At 46.0% G+C, this 19,763-nt stretch overlaps 1 protein-coding gene across 2 annotated transcripts in view; it reads left to right on the top strand.

Moving 5' to 3' along the window:
* Positions 1-19,763, top strand: part of SLCO3A1 (solute carrier organic anion transporter family member 3A1) — a 337,444-nt gene that overhangs the window by 48,271 nt on the left and 269,410 nt on the right. For both annotated transcript variants that reach the window (XM_081226813.1, XM_081226812.1), the window contains exon 2: positions 18,734-19,199. In XM_081226813.1, coding sequence (XP_081082939.1) covers positions 18,734-19,199 — 466 coding nt within the window. The remainder of the gene's footprint in view (positions 1-18,733; positions 19,200-19,763) is intronic.

Genomic DNA, 19,763 nt, shown 5'->3' with positions numbered 1-19,763 from the left:
TAAAATCCATTCATTCTAAGTGTACAATTCAGTGATTTTTAGTTGATTTATAAAGTTGTGCAACCATCCCCACAATCCAGTTTAAAAATTTTTTCATCCCTCCAGAAAGTTTGCTCATGCCTATTTGCAGTCAGGCCCCACCCTACCCCCAGCCCCAGGCAACCTGCTTTCATTCTCTATAGGTTTGCCTTTTCTAGATATTTCAAATACATGGAATAATACAATATATAATCTTTTTCATCTGGCTTCTTTCAATTAGCATAATTTTTTTGAGGTTAATTTATGTTGTAGCATGTACTGGCAGTTAGTTCCATTTCACTTCCAAATACTATTCCTTGGTATTGTAATGTAGTGGATATTAGATTAACTGGATTGGATTAGTATCGTATTTATGGATATACCACATTTTGTTTATTCATTGACCATTGGTGGACATTTGGGTTGTTTCCAGTTTGGGGTTATTATGAATAATGCTATTTGCAGTCTTTCTATAGACATATGTTTTCAATTCTCTTGCGTAGAATTGTGGGTGGAATTGCTGGGTCATGTGGTAAATTTTTATGTTATTGGAGTATATTGGATTTACAAAGTTGTGTTAGTTTCAGATGTACAGCAAAGTGATTCACTTATACATACATATATATCCATTTTTTTCAGATTATTTTCCCTTATAGGTTATTACAAGATAGTGAGTAGTTCCCTGTGCTATACAGTAGGTCCTTGTTGTTTATTTTATGTACAGTAGTGTGTATATGTTAATCCCAAACTCCCAATTTATCCCTCCCCCCACCTTTCCCCTTTGGTAACCATAAGTTTGTTTTCTATACCTGTGGGTGTATTTCTGTTTTGTATATAAGTTCACTTGTATCATTTTTTTTGTTTTTTTTTTAGATTCCACATATAAGTGATATCATATGATATTTGTCTTTCTCTGAGTTACTTCACTTAGTATGATAAGTGAATCTCTAGGTCCATCCATATTGCTACAAATGGCATTATTTCATTATTTTCTTATGGCTGAGTAATATTCCATTGTGTATATATATATACCTCATCTTCTTTATCCATTCATCTGTCCATGGACATTTAGGTTGCTTCCATGTCCTGATTGTAAATAGTGCTGCAATGAACATTGTGGTGATGTATCTTTTTGAATTATGGTTTTCTCCAGATATATGCCTAGGAGTGGGATTATAGGATCATATGATAGCTCTAGTTTTAGTTGTTTTTTTTTTTTTTTAATCTAAGCCATTTTTATTTATTTTGTTTTATTTTGTTTTCTGCGGTACATGGGCCTCTCACTGTTGTGGCCTCTCCCGTTGCGGAGCACAGGCTCCGGACGCGCAGGCTCAGCGGCCATGGCTCATGGGCCCAGCCGCTCCGCGGCATGTGAGATCCTCCCGGACTGGGGCACGAACCCGCGTCCCCTGCATCGGCAGGCGGACTCTCAACCACTGCGCCACCAGGGAAGCCCTAGTTTTAGTTTTTTAAGGAGCCTTGATACTGTTCTCCTTATTGGCTGTATCAATTTACATTCATGTGGTAAATTTATATACAACTTTTTAAGAAACTGCCCAGTTGTTTTTCAAAGTAGCTGTAACCATTTCATCTTTTCATTCCTACCAGCCTCACATGAGGCTTCCAGTTTCCCCTCATCCACGTGAATGCTTCGTATTGTCTGTATTTTTTTATTAAACCCATTCTAGTGGGCGGGTAGTGGTAACTTGTGATTTTTATTTGCATTTCCCTAAAGACTAATGATGCTGAGTATCTTTTCAAATGCTTATTAGGCATTTATATGTCTTCTTTGGTGGAATGTCTATTTAAATTACTTGCCTATTTTTAAAATTGGGTTGTTTGTCATTTTATTGTTGAGTTGTAACATTGGTAGAATGTGTCATTCAGATCTCTTTATTCTTACTGATTTTCTGTCTAGTTGTTTTATCAGTTATTGAGAGGGATATTAAGGTCTCCAACTATTATCATTGAATTGTTTATTTCTCCTTTCATTTGTCAATTTCTTTTTCATTTATTTTGGGGCTCTGTTATCAGTTTAATGTGGTTGGGTTTACATCTGCCATTTTGTAATTTGTTTTATGTCTCATATCTTTTTGGTACCTTTGTTCCTTCTTTATTGTCTTCTTCTGTGTTAAATAGATTTGTTCTCATGTTTCATTTTATGTTTTGAATCATTTTCTTAGTGACTGCATCTACAATATGTATCACAGTTATAACAGTCTACTTCAGATTAGTACTAACTTAATTCATATTTTTAATAAATTTATTCATCTTTTTATTTTTGGCTACATTGGGTCTTCATTGCTGTACACGGGCTTTCTCTAGTTGTGGCAAGTGGGGGCTACTCTTTGTTGCAGTGTGTGGGCTTCTCATTGTGGTGGCTTCTCTTGTTGTGCAGCATGGCTCTAGGCACGCAGGCTTCAGTAGTTGTGGCACATGGGCTCAGCAGTTGTGGCTCTTGGGCTCTAGAGTGCAGGCTCAGTAGTTGTGGCGCACGGGCCTAGTTGCTCCGCGGCATGTGAGATCTTCCCGGACCAGGGCTCGAACCCATGTCCTCTGCATTGGCAGGTGGACTTCTAACCACTGTGCCACCAGGGAAGTCCCCTAACTTAATTCTTGTAAAATATGGAAACTTTGCTCTAATAAAGCTCCATTTCTCCCTCCTGCTTTGTGCCATTGCCACATATATATTAGATCTATATATGTTATTAATTGAGCAATACAGTTATTGTTTTATGCAATCCTGTGCCTTTTAAAGAAGTTAAGAGGGAAAATATATTTATACAGTCCTCTGTATTTACTCACATAATTAATTTTCCTGGTACTCCTTATTTCTTAATGTATATATTTGAGTTACTGTATGGTGTAATTTCCCTTCCACCTAAAGGAATTCCTTTAGTGTCCCTTGCAAGGAAAATCTGCTAGCAATGAATTCTCCCAGTCTTGTTTATCAAGGAATATCTTTATTTTGCCTTCAATTTCAAATAATAGTTGTGTTGGTTATGGTATTCTTGATTGATAGTTTTTTCTTTCAGTTCTTTAAATATACCATTCCACTGCTTTCTGACTTACCTTGTTTCCAATGAAAAGTCATCTCTTAATCTTATTGAAGAGTCCTTGTATGTGATGAGTTTTTTTTTTTTTTTTCCTTGCTGCTTTGAAGGTCGTCTTTTGATTTTTTGCCTTTCAACATATAAGTGAACAGGTTATAATGTGTCTGGGCACAGATCTCTTTGCTTTTGTTCTACTTGGAGTTTGTGGAGCATCTTAAATCTATAGATTCATGTTTTTCACTACATTTTGGATATTTTAGCCATTATTTCTTAAAATACTTTTTCTGCCCTTTTTCTCTCTTCTTTCCTCCCATTATATGTATATTGGTGTACTTACTGGTGCCCCACAGGTATCTGAGGTTTTGTTCATTTTTCTTCTTGGCTCTTCAGATTGATAATACATTAATTTATCTTTCAGTTCACTGATTATTTCTTCTGACATCTCCCATCTGATATTGAGCCTCTCTAGTGAGTTTTTAATTTCAGTCATACTTTTCAACTTCAGAATTTCTATTTTTTTTGTTCTTGTTGTTGGTACAATAACTATGTCTTTATTCAGATTCTGTATTCATTGGATTATTATCATATTATTTAAATTTTAAACATAGGTTTCTCTAGTGTTTTGAACATATTTATATTAGGTGCTTTGAGCCTTTGTCTGTTATGTCCAACATTGGGACCCACGTTGAGACAACTTCTATTGACTCCTTTTTTTCCCCTGAGAAAGGAAAGACCATGCTTTCCTGTTTGTTTTTCGCATGACTTAATTTTTTGTTGAAAATTGAGCGTATTAGATAATATACTCTAGCAACTCTGGATTCAGTTTTCTGTACACCTCCCCCCCCCACCTGAGATTTGCTATCACTGCTGTTTAATTACATGCCTAGACTCAATCTGTGGACTCTGTCTTTCTCATGGTGTGTGGTCATGGATATCTTGACTCAGTTTTTTGTTTTTAATTCTTGTGTGTGTGTGTGTGTGTGTTTCATGTTTTAAATTCTTGTTTTTATTTTTAAGCCTTTCTTCCTGGGGATCATCTCTGTGTCTGCATAGTCAGTGATTGGTCAGAGTTTGAGTTCAAATGCCTCAAGCACTAAGGTTTTATTCAAACTTAAGGCAGCTTTTATGTCTTCCCAGCTTTTACTTTCTTCTGGGCCTTTTGGCATCTCCTTTGCCTATGTACACAGGCTCACAGTCAGGCAGGAATGAGTAGAGAAAGTAGACCCCCTCTGGTCTCTTTTCCACTTGTGCATGGCCTTACAGTCAACCAGAGATCTGTGGGGAGCGTATCAAGGACCCGGCTGATCTTCTTGTTACATTTCTGTATAGTCTGCCAGTCTGTTGCTTGCCCCAGCCAGCACCATGACCTCCGAGTAGCTGAAGTTGACCCCCCTGTTCATTTGCCATTGGGATTGCTATTCTTACCTACAACACCATGGAGTGTGGGGTTTTTCACATCCACTGCAAATCAAGTGGACTCCTTCCAGCCACAAGGCTGCTGGTTTGCAAGGCCAGCCCACCTGGTAGAGTAACTGGGCCAACCAACATGGGAGGGGCATGGGAGGGAGGGAAAGAACCCAGATCCCCACTGTTCTTACCAGAGGTTCAGAAGTTTTTCTTGAATAAATGCTCCTCAATTTGTTGTATGTTTTAGTCAATTTCTAGAGTCTTGAAATAGTTGTTTTCGACAATTTTGTCTAGTTTTGTCACTGTTCTTTGAGGAGAGAATTTGTCAAGTTACTCACACTGCTATTCTCTCCCCATTGTCTTTTCCCATCTTTTAGAGAGGAAAAATCATGTGTATTTAAAGGTATGGACTCTGACACCAGACCGCCTGGGCTTTAATTGGCGCTGCCATTTACTACCTGGAAGAACTTGGGCAAATTGCTTAACCTCTGGGCCTCTGCTCTCTGTAAAATGGGGAAAATAATAGTACCTACCTAATGGAATTGTTGTGCGAATGAAATGGATTAATATACACAGAGTAATAGGAGCAGTGCTTGGCACACCGTAAGTGCTATAAAATGTTAGCTTTTGTTGTTATTTCAGGGAGGGCGGGGACTTCTCTAGGACTTTAGGTCCCATATCCTTGGCCTAGTACCTTGCATAGTCGGCCCTTCTGACCCTCAGATCATCTATACTAAGTAATGCTTGATGTGTAGAGGAAATGAGGGCAGTTCTCAGAGTAACCGCAGGTGTGAGGAGGAAAGACTGCATGGGACCCAAGGAACAGATGGCTTTGTGCCTTGTTGAGGCCAAATGTTGTTCAGTCTTTGTCTTGGGCTCATGTGTATTTGTCCTCCCAGCCCCAGGAACCGCCTAAAATGTTCAGGTGCTACTCATGTACCATATTGAGTTGGAGACCAGGTCTGCACAGTTGTGTTTCCAAGCAGTTAATTAGCACAGTTCCCACATTTCAGAAGTTTCCTTGCAGCACGCAGCTCCAGGAGTGGACAGAGCAGCTTGGCCCTGCTGCTTATTTAGGTACTTGCACAAAGGGAAGGACCACTGGGGAGCTGTAGGAGAGCAGGAGAGCTTACGGTGTGTGTTTACCAACTCAGGTTGCTGTGCGCCTGTGCAGAGCCATCGTGCCCGTGGGGAATTGGTATTGTTGCCTCCAGTGAACACAAGCAGGGTGAATGGAATACGGGCTGAGTTCGGTCCCCGCTCACCACTTGGTGGGTCACCTTTGAGCAGGACAGCTGTATGTAGTGACCTGGCGTAGCCACTATGAGCCCTACTCGGTGCTCAGGAGCAGGGCCACAGACATGATAAGACAGCCCTTGCTCTCAAGGAGTTTCATCCTTCATGAGCGATGCTAGACAGGCCAAAATAATCATGACCAGGGAGAAGGTGAAGGGTGTTCTCGGAGGAGGTGTCATTTGAAATGCCTGCTGCTGGGTAAGTAGGGGTTTCTGAGGTGAGTGGCGTGGGATGGATGGTATTTGCCCATTTGAGGGTCAGGGGATGAGAACGATCCAGGCCAATGTAAGAAAGTGCAAGGAGGGATTCTTGCAGGAGGCTGACCTAGAGGCAGAATGCGGCCAGATCTTGGTGGGTCTGGCAGTCCAAGCCAAGGAGCTTGGGCTTTTCTAGTTGGCAGTGGGCATCACTGGAGAGTCTTATGTAGAGAATTAACTGGGGATGGATTGAATGAGGTGAGACAGGAAAGAGGACAGCGGCCAATGCAAATGCACTTGGGAGAATTCGGGGAAGAAGAGGGAATGAGCAACAGAACTGAGACCAACGGGGTCTGGAGGAGGGCGTGGGAGGAGGGGGAGGGAGAGGAGGAGGAGCAGAGGCCAGTGGGACGTGGTACTGAGAGGAGGACTGTCGGGTTTCTGGGACCTGAGACTGTGCAAATGCCAGTGAAGTACTGATGTTTATGGAGGGAGGGATCAGAAGGGCTGGGTGCCCTGAGCTGAGAGGGGGCAGAATTCTGTGTTGGGACCTGTGGAGGCTGGGGGTGGTGACCATCTGGGGCTGCAGGCAGGGATTGGGTGTCACCAGCATGTGGGAAATGGAGAATGTGGGGATCCCCCCCATGAGAATAGTACAGGGACTCCAGAACCGTCAGATGTGACCTTGGAGAATCCTTGCCAAGAGAACAAGAGACAAGGAGGAGGAGAGGAGCGTGGAGTGCAGCTAAGCTGTGCATGTCATGAGGGAGGGGTCGGCCATGTCAGAAATCAGAGAGACCCCGTGTGAGAAGGGCAGGAAAATAACACTCACATTTAAGATGTAGGAGCTCGTTGGGAAGCTTTCTCAGGAGCAGCTTCCGTGGCCCTAGGAGAGCCGGGAAGCCCCATTGCTCTGCATTGACTTGAGCGTGGAAAACAGGGCCGTCTACCCGGCAAACATGGACTTTCTTTATGACCTTGTTGGAAGGAAAGATGAATTCATGACAGTGACCAGAAAGGTGATTTTTTTTTTTGCCGTACGCGGGCCTCTCACTGCTATGGCCTCTCCCATTGCGGAGCACAGGCTCCGGACGCACAGGCTCAGTGGCCATGGCTCACGGGCCCAGCCGCTCCGCGGCATGTGGGATCCTCCCGGACCAGGGCATGAACACGTGTCCCCTGCATCGGCAGGCAGACTCTTAACCACTGCGCCACCAGGGAAGCCCCAGAAAGGTGATTTTAAGTTGTGGTTTTTAACATGGATGGGCATTGGTCAAGCTTGAGGATAGAATGGAGATGGAGCCAGTGGAGGGGGAAGAGACAGCAAAGAGGGCAACGTGGTGGAGGAAGGTCTTCAGGTGACAAAAAGGGATGGGTGGGCAGAGGGGGCTGTGAGGAACGGAAGGGGGCAGCTCTGGGTGGAGCTGAAGTGGGTGCCCCGCAGTGCCTTCCCTCCCTTCCCCCTTCTTTCTCCAAGTAGGCTCCCACTTCTGAATCCAGCAGGAACAGGTTCTATTGTCACATCCACACTTATGTCAGCTTCTCTAGTTCTTTGATCAGTTACACGTACCCCTTTGGGTACTTAGTTTACGTATTGGTACAGCATTGTTAGCTCCTTGAACAAGATCACATGCATCCAACAAGCAGGAGACTGTTTTACTCAGGGGGGAGAGACCAAGTAGTGCTGAGTACTTTTCTTCTACCGGTGGGGTGGGGGACAGAACTGGACTCAGCATCAGAAGGCATTGCTGTCACTTACAGGTGTGTGATCCTGGTCTAATTACCTCACTGCTCTGGGCTCCTGGGTCCTCCCAGTAAAATATGGGGAAGGGACTAGATCATCCTCAACATCCACTTTGGCAGTAACGTCTGTTGTTCCTGAGATCCATGACTGTGTGTCTTAGGTGAAGTTTGAGGGTGTTTTGTGCCTGAGATGCACTGAAATAACAGTGGAAGGATGTACAGGTGGATTTGAGCAGTGAGCTGGTGTGAGCAGGTCAGGGAAGATGAACTCTTAAGGTGTGTGGCTGTTCCCTTCATTGCTCTGACACCAAAACTGGACTTTCTTAGTCTTCTGGAAGCTGTTTAATGCACATGAGCGGGCACTGTTTTGTTCTGACCCCTGTCTATCTTACACCTGGATGCACAAGCTTTGGCAACCATATTATTTTCTTCTCAGCTTATCTGGGTGATTCATTTCTAAGAGAGGATGTAATTAGGTGGAAGTAGATTATCTTGGTACTTAGGACTTAACCCTACCTGTCTGGTGGTTTGCTCTTGAGGAATTATATATAATGGCTTTGTACACTGTCCTGGTAGAAGCAGTTTATATGTAGCATACTCCTGTGGAATTACAAGTAAAATCGGGAGACCAGGAAGAAAAAGAAATGAAATGCTTAAGTGCAGCCCTGGCATCCCACACCGTTATTGCTCTAGCATGGCTGCAGGCTTGAGTCAGAGATTCCTGGGAAGCAAAGCAAAAAGGGAAATACAGCTAGAATCATACTGTTTAATAGCCTTTGGTTGGGGGTAGCTGCCGGCGGGGGTGGGGGGGGGCGATGATAAAATTAGTTCCTAGGAAAAGCAGAGCTTTTTCTAGTACTTAATTAAAAACATTTCCCATATCAGCCTTAACCTAGTGTTTCTGCAAGTATATATATTTTTCTCAAGGGAAGCACACGATTTGAAAAAAGAAGGCTCCATAGTCAGGAGAGTTTCAGGAAATATATATCAATATTTTGATGGATGATTAACAATGAATATTATCATTTGGAAATCTCTCATAAGTCTTGTAAAGAAACCTGTTTATCTTTGTTCAACCCAGAATTTTCAAAATTATCTATGACTTCATAATGCTTTTCCTGCCTGCATAGCTTTTAACAATGACTAAGTTTTTTTTTTTAAACAGCAAGTTTGCTGCTAGAGCCCATTAGCCTTTACCACCTGGGTCAGGGGAACGTCACCGAGGCAGGAAGCATATTGCTTGGTCACTCAGGTATGGGGTCAGTGGGACTGGGCTTCAGTCCTTACCCCTCTGCTCACCAGCTGCGTGGCTATTATCGGGCTAGTCATCTTCTCCAGCCTCAGGTTTCTCATCTGTAAAACTGGATAATAATATGACCTACCTCTGGAATTATCGTGTAGAATAAATATGTCAATAGATGTAAAACCCTCAGGACCATCCCTGGATAAGTAACTAATACGTGTTCTTTTGCTTGTAAGGAATATTGTCCCCATTCCGGAGGGTACCCTGCCCTGATGCCACGTCGCTCCCACGTGACAGGGTACTAACTCTAGTGCTTCTTTGGGTACTGACTGTACTTCTCTTTATTCTGGCAGAGAGCAGCTCTATTGGCCCTTTGTGATAATTGCCTATTTTCATAGTTGTCTTCTCTATTATACTATGAGCTGGTTAAGGACACCTGCAGCCCCGGAATTAGAACTTGGCATGGCTACTCAATCTGGGGTTTTCAGTCCTTCTGACAGTGTAAGCCTGGGCCCTAGGGCATATAGAGAGTATGATTCAGTGAAAACAGATCTGCCTGGGGAGTGTGTGTGTGTGTGTGTGTGTGTGTGTGTGTACATTGTTAGTGTGTTAGATGGAAATCTCTTAAGACTCTGGTCCTCTATACATTTTTGTTGAATGCCGAGGAAATCATTTAACTCCTATTGTTCTTGAAGTTTCTCTAATAAAAGAGACCTGGCACCACATAAATTGTGAATTGAAAGAATGGTCTCAATTCCTGTGAAAGGTACTAAACACGGACTATTAATAATAGGACTGATGTAAAAATTTCTAGTGGTGCCTTTACAGCTCAGTCACTGAGTGGAAGAAAATTCTATTATCTGTACCCAGCAGGGACACAGAATCCTTGTTTTTCTATCATGGGCCACTGAGCTATGGAGAAAAATCAATGACAAGATTCATAAGCAGGAAGAAAATTTAGAGATTTTTTTTAAAGAAGAGGATCATAAAACTTTACACATTCTCTTAGAATTAAATGAACATAGATTTCACTAAATATAAGGAATAATAATTTAAAAAAAGATGCCTCTGTTGTACTTTAGGGCTATTTAGGGAAGAGAGTAGAAGAGAGAAACTAAGAAACAGGGTACAGAGGGGAAAATGGTCTGAGAAAGATGCAAAAATAATGCACAAGGATGCAGGAAATGACCGAGAAGAAGTCTCAGAGACGCAGACGAATGAGGCCTTTCTAAGGAAAGAGTGTCCAAGACTCTGACTCTCAGACAGCAGTGTGACCAGAGGGAACGATGGTCTCTTGTTAAAGACCCAGGTGCAGAGAGAGCTGGCAGGCTCTCGGGATACTGCTGCGAGGAAGGGTAAGGCCATGTTGCATATTCGCAACCCCAGGCATAGCTGCAGTCACAGTGACGAACATTGGACAGCAAGTTTCCTCCTCATTTGTGGCAAGCTTTGAGGGCAGAATCATCGCCTCCGCATTACAGATCAGAAAAGGGAGCTGCAGGCGTGTTAAATGCGTGGTTCATGTGTGGCTCTCAAAATCCCTCATGTTTTCCGTCTGCCCCTCTTCTCACCCCTTTACACACACCAGTGCCTTTGGCATGGGCTGAAGGCCAGAGTCATGTCTAAATCAGAGGTTCTCCATGTAATTCTTCCTCTGCTTTTTAAGAAAAAATCATAAATTTATACCCGTTTATTATGCGGTCATAAAACAGGCTAAATCATTCCATCAGAAATAAAGCGACATTGACTGTTTGTCTTCCCTGGCCAACCTGCCAGGGGAGCCTGCAGTCCGTTTTCCACCAGGGCAATTACAGGACTCATTGTTGTGTTGTCCTCTGTTACCTGGCTCTACAAACCTCAGGTCCTGTAATTCACAAATGAATGCCTCCTGCATGACGTTTCCCCTGTGCCCTAAATGACTGGCTCCAAGGAGCTGCTGTTCAAGTGAAAAACAAAACCACACAATGTGTGCCTCCCTTACCTGAAGCAATTGAGGCTGCTGCTGCTGCTGCTTCATCCTGGTGAGATGCTCTCTGGGCTTCTGTGGTTGGACCCCTTCCCACCTTTCCTGCAAGACCACGTCCTGGCACATCAGGCAAGCAATTGAAATGGGCTTGCAACTTCCTTTCATGGGATTAGAAAACAAACTTGCATTGAAGTTGTGCCCGGAATGGCTTTTCCATGGCAGCAACAGGAGTGCTTTGCAAACTTGTTATAAATGGCCAGCATTGTTATTGCCAGACTCAGGAATAAGGCAATTTCCCGAACTGGATTGACGGAGAAGCGAGCAGGAGTTTGGCAATCTGTGGCCTGCGGCCAAATCCAGCCATGGCTTATTTTTTTTTATTTTTATTTTTTAAAGATTTTTTTTTTTTGATGTGTGGACCATTTTAAAAGTCTTTCTTGAATTTTGTTACAATATTGTTTCTGTCTTATGTGTTGGTTTTTTGGCCACAAGACATGTGGGATCTTAGCTCCTCGACCAGGGATCGAACCTGACCAGGGATTGAACCTGCACCCCCTGCACTGGAAGGCGGAGTCTTAACCACCGGACCACCAGGGAAGTCCCATGGCTTATTTTTGTTAATAAAGTTTTCTTGGAACACAGCCGTGGCCATCATTTACATTCTGCTTACAGATGCTGCTTTTGTGTTAGGATGACAGAGTTGGAGTTGCTGCAGAGACCAAGTGGCCCAGAAGCTGAAAATATTTACTGTCTGGCTCTTCACGGAAAAAGTGTGCTGATGCCTGTTCAGGAGCCCCAATAAGGGGACCTCTGGGCCTTTCTTTTTGTGTGTGTGTTTTTGTTTATTTATTTATTTTTTTGCGGTACGCGGGCCTCTCACTGTTGTGGCCTCTCCCGTTGCGGAGCACAGGCTCTGGACACGCAGGCTCAGCGGCCATGGCTCACGGGCCCAGCCGCTCCACGGCATGTGGGATCTTCCCGGACCGGGGCACGAACCCGTGTCCCCTGCATCGGCAGGCGGACTCTCAACCACTGCGCCACCAGGGAAGCCCTGGGCCTTTCTTTAACTACAGTTTAATGTGAGGTCGACATCCACACTGTTTCTGCATCTGTTCCCAACAGCACTGGGCCCCGCTGCTGGGCGAGTTGTTTGAAGGTACAGCTTCCTCCACGTTCCCCGGGGGGCAGCCTGCTGGGCTGTGGTGTCCCGTGCCTCTCCGAGCAGAGGGGCTTTTAGATGCAGGTTCTCTGCACTCACGGGCTCTCCCCAGCCTCGCAGTTCCCTCAGCCCTCACACAGGCTCCGGATTGAGGCACGGCAGGCTCCCCAGTGTCCTTTTCAGCTCCAGCTTCCTTGACCCAGGCCTCCCATCAGCCGTGGCTCTGCTGCTCTTTACATCTGAGGCATCACACACAGGCACCCTTCTCTGTGGTTCTGCCAGCACGCCCCTACAGAAGCCTCGTTTCTCACCAGCTCTGCTGAAATAGTTGCCTGGGCAGTTTCTCCTCCCTCCACACTGCGCCACACCTGCCAGGATAGTGTTGCTGAAGGATGGCTCCCCAGGGACCTCCAAATCAACCCTCAACCTAATTAATCTTCAAGGCCGTTTTATCTCTTCATGGCGCTCTGAGGCCAAAAAGGTCTTCCTCCCTTTCCCCAGGGATGGTCTGAATTTTTCCCTTTGCCATTCCTCCCACCTCCCACTGGTCAGAATGGCCATCATCAAAAAATCCACAAACAGTAAATGCTGGAGAGGGTGTGGAGAAAAGGGAACCCTCCTGCACTGTTGGTGGGAATGTAAATTGATACAGCCACTATGGAGAACAGTATGGACGTTCCTTAAAAAACTAAAAACAGAACTACCATACGACCCAGCAGTCCCACTCCTGGCAATATATCCAGAGAAAAACATGGTCTGAAAGCATACATGCACCCCAATGTTCACTGCAGCACTGTTTACAATAGCCAAGACATGGAAGCAACCTAAATGTCCATCAACAGAGGAATGGATAAAGAAGATGTGGTACATACACGCAATGGAATATCACTCAGCCATAAAAAAGAATGAAATAATGCCATTTGCAGCAACATGGATGGATCTAGAGATTGTCATACTGAGTGAAGTCAGACAGAGAAAGAAATATTGTATGATATCACTTATATGTGGAACCTAAAAAGAAATGATACAAATGAACTTATTTACGAAACAGAAACAGACTCACAGACTTAGAGAACCAACTTATGGTTACCCGGAAGGGTGGGGAGGGGAAAGGTGGAGGGAAGGGATAGTTAGGGGGTTTGGGATTGACATGTACACACTGCTGTATTTAAAGAGGATAACCAACAAGGACCTACTGTATAGCACAGGGAACTCTGCTCAATGTTATGTGGCAGCCTAGATGGGAGGGCACTTTTGGGGGAGAATGGATACATGTTTGTGTATGGCTGAGTCACTTTGCTGTGCTCCTGAAACTGTCACAACATTATTAATCGGCTATATTCCAATATAAAATGTTTAAAAAAGAAATGTTATAGTCCCACCCCCACTGCCCATCTATTAAGATCTGGCTCATCCTTGGTGCATCCCAGATCGATCTTCCTCCGCATGCAGCCAAAGGTGTGTTCTCATTCCCTTGAGCCCCCTGCCACTTTACTGCATGACCCTGCATAGTAGGCTGTGCTGTTAGGACCCTTTCTTTCTGCTCTCCCCAGGTTGGGAACCCCCACAGGGCATAGATTCTCTCTCAGCTGTAGTTATATTCCTTGCACCTCCCGCCAAGCAGGCTCTGTGTGGCATCGAATTGGAAGTCACACAGAGCATGCACACCAGGGATGAGGGCAGCTCTTTTAAGTGTACCTACTGTGCGCCAGCTGCTGAATCATGACCTCATGATGCATGTATTGTTATCCTTACCGCACAGGTGCAGAAACAGCTCAGAAAGATTGACATAGCCAAGCACTCTCAAAGCCAGATTTGAACTTGAGGCTCCGGTGCTCCAGCGCCACGTGGATAGGACCAGGGTGCAATGTTGTAACTACCCCTCCACACTCAGCCCCTGTGCAGGGGCTATACCAGGAGTCTCTGCACACATACACACCTCTGCCTGCCTGTGTATTAGAATCACCTGGGAGCTTGGAAAATACTCATGCCTGGGCCCAGCTCTCACACATGATATCACAGTCCTGGTGGTGGTGGGCTGGGCATGGTGGGGGGCGGTGCTGGTGTATTTTTCCAGGTGATTCTAGTCCAGTCCCCACCCCCTGAGCCAGAATAAGAAAATAGACAGACTGTGGGAGGGCTCACGAGGGCAATTCTGAGCTTCAGCTGCTGCTCCAAGAGCTTGGCTGCTTCTTCCATGAGTCCCTGATAACCTCGGCCCTTTCAGAGGTGAAGAAGGGCCCATCTGTCCCCGGTCGTGGTCTCTGGGTGCCTCCTGTCTCACAGCATTTCTGCCAGCATGTCCACAGGTCTCCCTTTTGGGCTGGGCCCCCATCTCGGCAGGTGACCGGAGTGTGCACCTCAGACTCCCTAAGAGGTGAGCCTCCCCCAGATGCCACCCAGGTTTCCCATAGGAGGAGAAGAGACTGGACGTGAATTGGAAATGAGGGAGTGCTTTTAATTGGCATCTAACTAAAAAAAGAAAAAGCTCTTTAATCTTGAGGGGAGACAGGTTTGTTGAGGATGGAGAGCCCAGTGGTGCAGTGGTTCTCAAAGTCTGGTCCCCAGATCAGCATCCACATGCATCCACATCATGTGTGGGAGCTTGTTAGAAATGTAAATTCCCAGACGCATCCCAGATGCACTGAATCAGAGACTCTGAGGTTGGGGGTCCAGCAGTCCGATACCCTCCAGGTGATTTTGCCGCCAGTGAAGGTTGAGAACCATAGCTCTCGATTGATGGTGAGTGTGTATGTGGACACCTGAAATGTCAGTGGTGTTCACCCCTCCCCAGCTCTGGGCATCAGAGACCCCTGGGGGGTTTTATAAAACCTTGGACTCCTGGGCCTCATCTCAGGGTTTGGAAATCTATATTTTTAACAAGTGCTCCAGGAGATTCCGAAATGCAGGCAGGTTTTTTTTGTTTTGTTTTGTTTTTGAATCGTGGTAGCAGTAACCTGATAAATATTGCATTCTTTTAATAATAACTTTATATCTGCTTGGTGCAAGGTGAGGACAGTTCCTCTTTTCTTTTCCTCCTGGAGTTGTGGCTCCTTGGTGTCTAATTATCAAGACATTTCCATCAGTCCTGTTACCCGTTAAGTACAGACAGCCGTTGCTGTTAGCAGGCATCTTCCTCATTGCTGGATTGTTCATTGCCACGTAAAAGCCACAAGTGGGTTTATGGCCTCATGCCTATTTAATTAGTCCAGCTTCTCCAAATTGTGTTTTAAGTGAGTGAAGACATTAGCCTCCGACCTAATTGATCCACAAAGCATCTTTTCAGAATGTTTGTGAAGCTTAACTCTGGATCCAGAGAGGTGTCCCTGAGGCTTTCAAGAGGCCACGGGGTCAAGGAGGTAAGGACCGTACTACTTCTGTGACCCTTGTGGGTCGCTCTGCAAAGAGCAGGTTTGATTCAGGACAAGAGTGGCAGGCACAGGCCCCTGCCCTCTCTAGAAGAGCGGATTCCTTTTGTTTTGCCCACAGCTGCCTCTCTCCTCTCCATCCTTATGTCATCATAAATGTCCACACCTGTGTGATATTTTATGGCAGGGCACACCTCCTAGAACGGAGCGGTTGTCATGTTTCAGATCTGCCCAGTACGGATGTCATGAAGCCTTGTGACAGAAGTGAAATACGCCTTCTGCTCCATTTCTGCCCACCCTTCCTCCCACTGCCCTTGCCCTTTTACTCCCGAGGTGGAGGTCACCAGGCTGCAGACCTGCCAGCCTGCTCGAGGTGACTCTGGTGAACCCAGGGGACCCTGCCCACATGCGTCCACTTCTGCATCTGGCTTCTTTTAGGCATCTCTCAAGTCCCGTCATCAAGGCCTGAGTGAACCCCGCAGCCACCTGCCCCCACCTCTCAGGCAGTCAGGCTGTCTGCCTTTGTTCTTCCACATGGCGTTACCTGTTTTAAGCCTCTGTTAGAGCATTTATTCCATCGAGCTTGTTTGTGTTACGAAGGAAAGAAGGGACTAAATGAAACCTTTGTTTTCAGTTGCCCAGACCTTTCAGAAGGATCTCTGGGAGCGTTTGAAAGCCATTTTAATGAGACCAGGACTCGCTAAACTTCTTTTCTCGACAATGGCCAGTACTTGGTGCTTGAAGAATAATTAACTAGGGCTGCATGAGTTGTGAGCTGGCCTTGACTTGGTTAGAAGCACAATGGAAACAGGAATCAGAATCGGAATGCTGGCGATCGACGGCAACACAGACGTCCCATCCTTGGTCATGAACAGGGACCTGCACCAGTGTTGAGTACTGCCCTGCAGAGCTCACCCCCAGGCCCAGTGCTGACGGAAAGGCTGCAGTCGTTTGTGTCGTTGTGTTAGCGCTGTGCTAACCCACATAGAATCACCTGGGCGGGCTTTAACAACATCCCAGCACCCAGGTTGCCCTGGCTTAGAAACTCACGGAGGGACCAGGCATCTGAAATTTTTAATGCTTTCCCAAATGCATCCAAACTGAAGGTAGCATTGAAAACCCCTGGGTTAAAGGAGTCTGTTTAAATGTGTGGGGCTGAAATGAGGCTACAGGAATTACTGGGCTAGTGTCTTTTTTTATAATAAAGGTAAATAGAATAGAGGCATGCTAATCAGCAGAGGGGTGTGTGTGTGTGTGTGTGTGTGTGTCCTTGTATGTGGACGCTGCAGAGAGTCTGTGGATGCAGGGATGCTGACACCAGTGCCCATATTTATACATTTGGAGGAAGGCTAGATCCACTGACTCTTCTTCCTTACTTTCCTGAGCAGCACATGCCCAGTCACTCAGCAGAGGCAGCAAATCTCCCCAAAGATGTAATGCTGCCTCTATGACGCTTCTCAGATTTTCCTGTTCATTTCCTTTGCCACGGTACTGACCTTTTCTTCTCACTTCTCTCAATAATAGTCCAGCCTTTTTCTCTGCTGGCATTCGCTCCTGCATTCTTCCAGTCCATCCATTCTCCACACTCTGACCATACCTGAGTCACTCTCATGTTTTTAGAGCCTTTGCTGTTCCCCATACCCGAGGATAAATGGTGATCATCGTTGTGGATAGCCCTTACCTAGCATTTATACATACATGTGTTTATGCCTGGCACCAGCTCTAAGAGGTAGCACTCATACCCATTTTACAGATGGGACAGTGAAAGCATGGGGTGACTTGCCCAAGGTCACACAGTCACGATGGCCCCAGGCTTTCTGACCCCAGAGCTTTGGTTCTGCACCCCTCAGCCTCCCCACCTCTCTCGATGCTCTCTGGCCATGTAGGGAAAGGCTGCTCTGTGCTAACAGACTTTTCATACGTTATGTCTAATCTTTGCATCCATCCTGGCAGGTAGGCATTATTATTCCTATTTCACGGAAATCAGGGCTTGAAGAGGTTAAGTAACTTGACCAAAGTCACAGAGCTAATTAAGGAAATAATAGGTGTGGGATTCAAACCAGTTGCTCCTCCCTCCAGGCTCTGCATTCTCTCCACCACACTGCAGGGGATTGTCTGATTCCTTTAGGGTGGCCTCTGTAGCTTCTTATAGTCTGTTGCCAACCTATCTTTTCACTACATGCGTTCCATTCATTATGAAATCATGCCAGCCAACTTTTGCTCGCCCTGTTCCTTTTGCCTGGAGTTTTCTTCCCTGCCCAACTAGGACTCCTACGACAGGGACTCCTGTCTTGCTGATAATACCCTGCGTTGAACCTGCAAACAGCAGGGCAGGGAGGCCGTTTGCATTTTCTCTCCACCTCAAGGAGCCTTAAAATGATGCATCTCCTCTTGACCCTCCTACTGTGATTTTGCATCATGAATGTAACATGTAACCAACATACATGCCTACCTTTCTGCTAGGTGGCATCTTTGAGGCCAGGTGTCATCCCTTCCTCCTGTTTCTGTCTTTTGTGTCTAGGGCATTGTGAAGCCAACAGCAGATGTTCAGTAGATAATTGTTAAACAGATGAAGGGCAGACAAGGATGCAAAAGTGGGGAAAGTCATCGAACTCTACCACCTGAGGGACCTCGGTGGGGCTAGAGTGCACAGAACAGTCAGGGATTCAGGGATGTCTTTACCTCTAGGGAAATGTCCACTGTTTGGAAATTTCCAGAAGGAAGCGAAGAGCTAATGATTATCCTAATGAGCTAATCTAGCTTGTCCATTTTGCTCCCCTCCCAGGTTTTTGTTTCCTTGTGTTTTTATCGTATTCAATATGCTTTGCTAATAACCTCCTGGTAAAAAGCCCGTGGACCCTATATCCTCCAGCATGGACTTCATAAATAAGATGTAGTTGGGAGAGAGCCTGTGAAAGCTGTGGACTTCAGGACTTTCACAGGACTCATGAGCCTTAAATGGTGGCGGCCGTGGGGATGTGGAGGTTGTTCTTATGCAGTGAGGCAGAATCTTTCAGAATGGAAACAGATGCCAAGGAAAACTTCTTCCCCGATGGAAGTGAATTCTTTAGCCATTAAATTAGGGTCATCAGACTAAGTAAACGGTTTTTGGACTCTTAAGGTTTAAATCACTTGGCACAGCTGGTAAAAACAAAACAAAACAAAACAAAAAACTGCGAGGCGGGAGGATCCGGGATGGGCAGGTGCGCTGCGCGACGGGAAGGGGGCCTCCCGGGTGGTTTCCATCAGCACTGGCGTTGAGATTGCAATTTGCACCCCACAGGTGAGCGTCCTTACCACCCTGGAGCGGAGGTTCAACCTCCAGAGCGCCGACGTGGGCGTGATCGCCAGCAGCTTCGAGATCGGGAACCTGGCGCTCATCCTCTTTGTGAGCTACTTCGGGGCGCGCGGGCACAGGCCACGCCTCATCGGCTGCGGAGGCATCGTCATGGCCCTGGGCGCGCTGCTGTCGGCGCTGCCTGAGTTCCTGACCCACCAGTACAAGTACGAGGCGGGCGAGATCCGCTGGGGTGCCGAGGGCCGCGATGTCTGCGCCGCCAACGGCTCGGGCGGGGACCAGGGGCCCGACCCGGACCTCATCTGCCGCAGCCGGACCACCACCAACATGATGTACTTGCTGCTTATTGGGGCCCAGGTGCTCCTGGGCATCGGTGCTACCCCCGTGCAGCCCCTGGGCGTCTCCTACATCGACGACCACGTGCGGAGGAAGGACTCCTCGCTCTACATAGGTAAGGAGCTGCCCCAGAGCCAGGGGCGCTGTTCCCTTTTGGTTGATTCTGTGTCAGTAACCAGGGCATGTTAACAGCAGAAGGAAACGTGGGCCCCTGAAGTTTTAATTTTCCCGGAGCACTAGTTCTCAGACTTGGCTACACATCTCGGGTGTTTTGGAAAATGCTGATGTCGTTGCACCTCCAGAAATTACGGGCTGGTTGGTCTAGGGTGCATCCTGGGCATGTAGTTTTTAAAAAGTTCCCCAGGTGATTCCAATGTGCCGTGGAATTTGACCTCTGCTGTGCTAGAGCCTCAATAAACCTTGAGTGGGAAGCCATGGTCAGGGGAAGTTTTATGTTTATTTATCTGCCTTTTTGTGTGTGTTTGGACTTTGGGCTATTTGGCATTAGCCGCCGGGGAATATTTGGGGATCTACACATTGGAAACCCTGTTTTTAATCATCAAAATGATCTCCTGGTCCTTGTCCTATTGAAGCTCAAAGAGAAAGGGGATTGCATGCCCAGCATTTGGTATTATTCAAAGTTGGTAACTTTTCATAATTTTTTTTTTTTTTCTGTAAC

This window comes from Mesoplodon bidens (assembly GCF_964165515.1).
Source record: "Mesoplodon bidens genome assembly, chromosome: 3".
NCBI classification, from domain to species: Eukaryota; Metazoa; Chordata; class Mammalia; order Artiodactyla; family Ziphiidae; genus Mesoplodon; species Mesoplodon bidens.
Note: the sequence above shows the minus strand (reverse complement) of the source record. Positions and strands in the feature narration are given on the sequence as shown.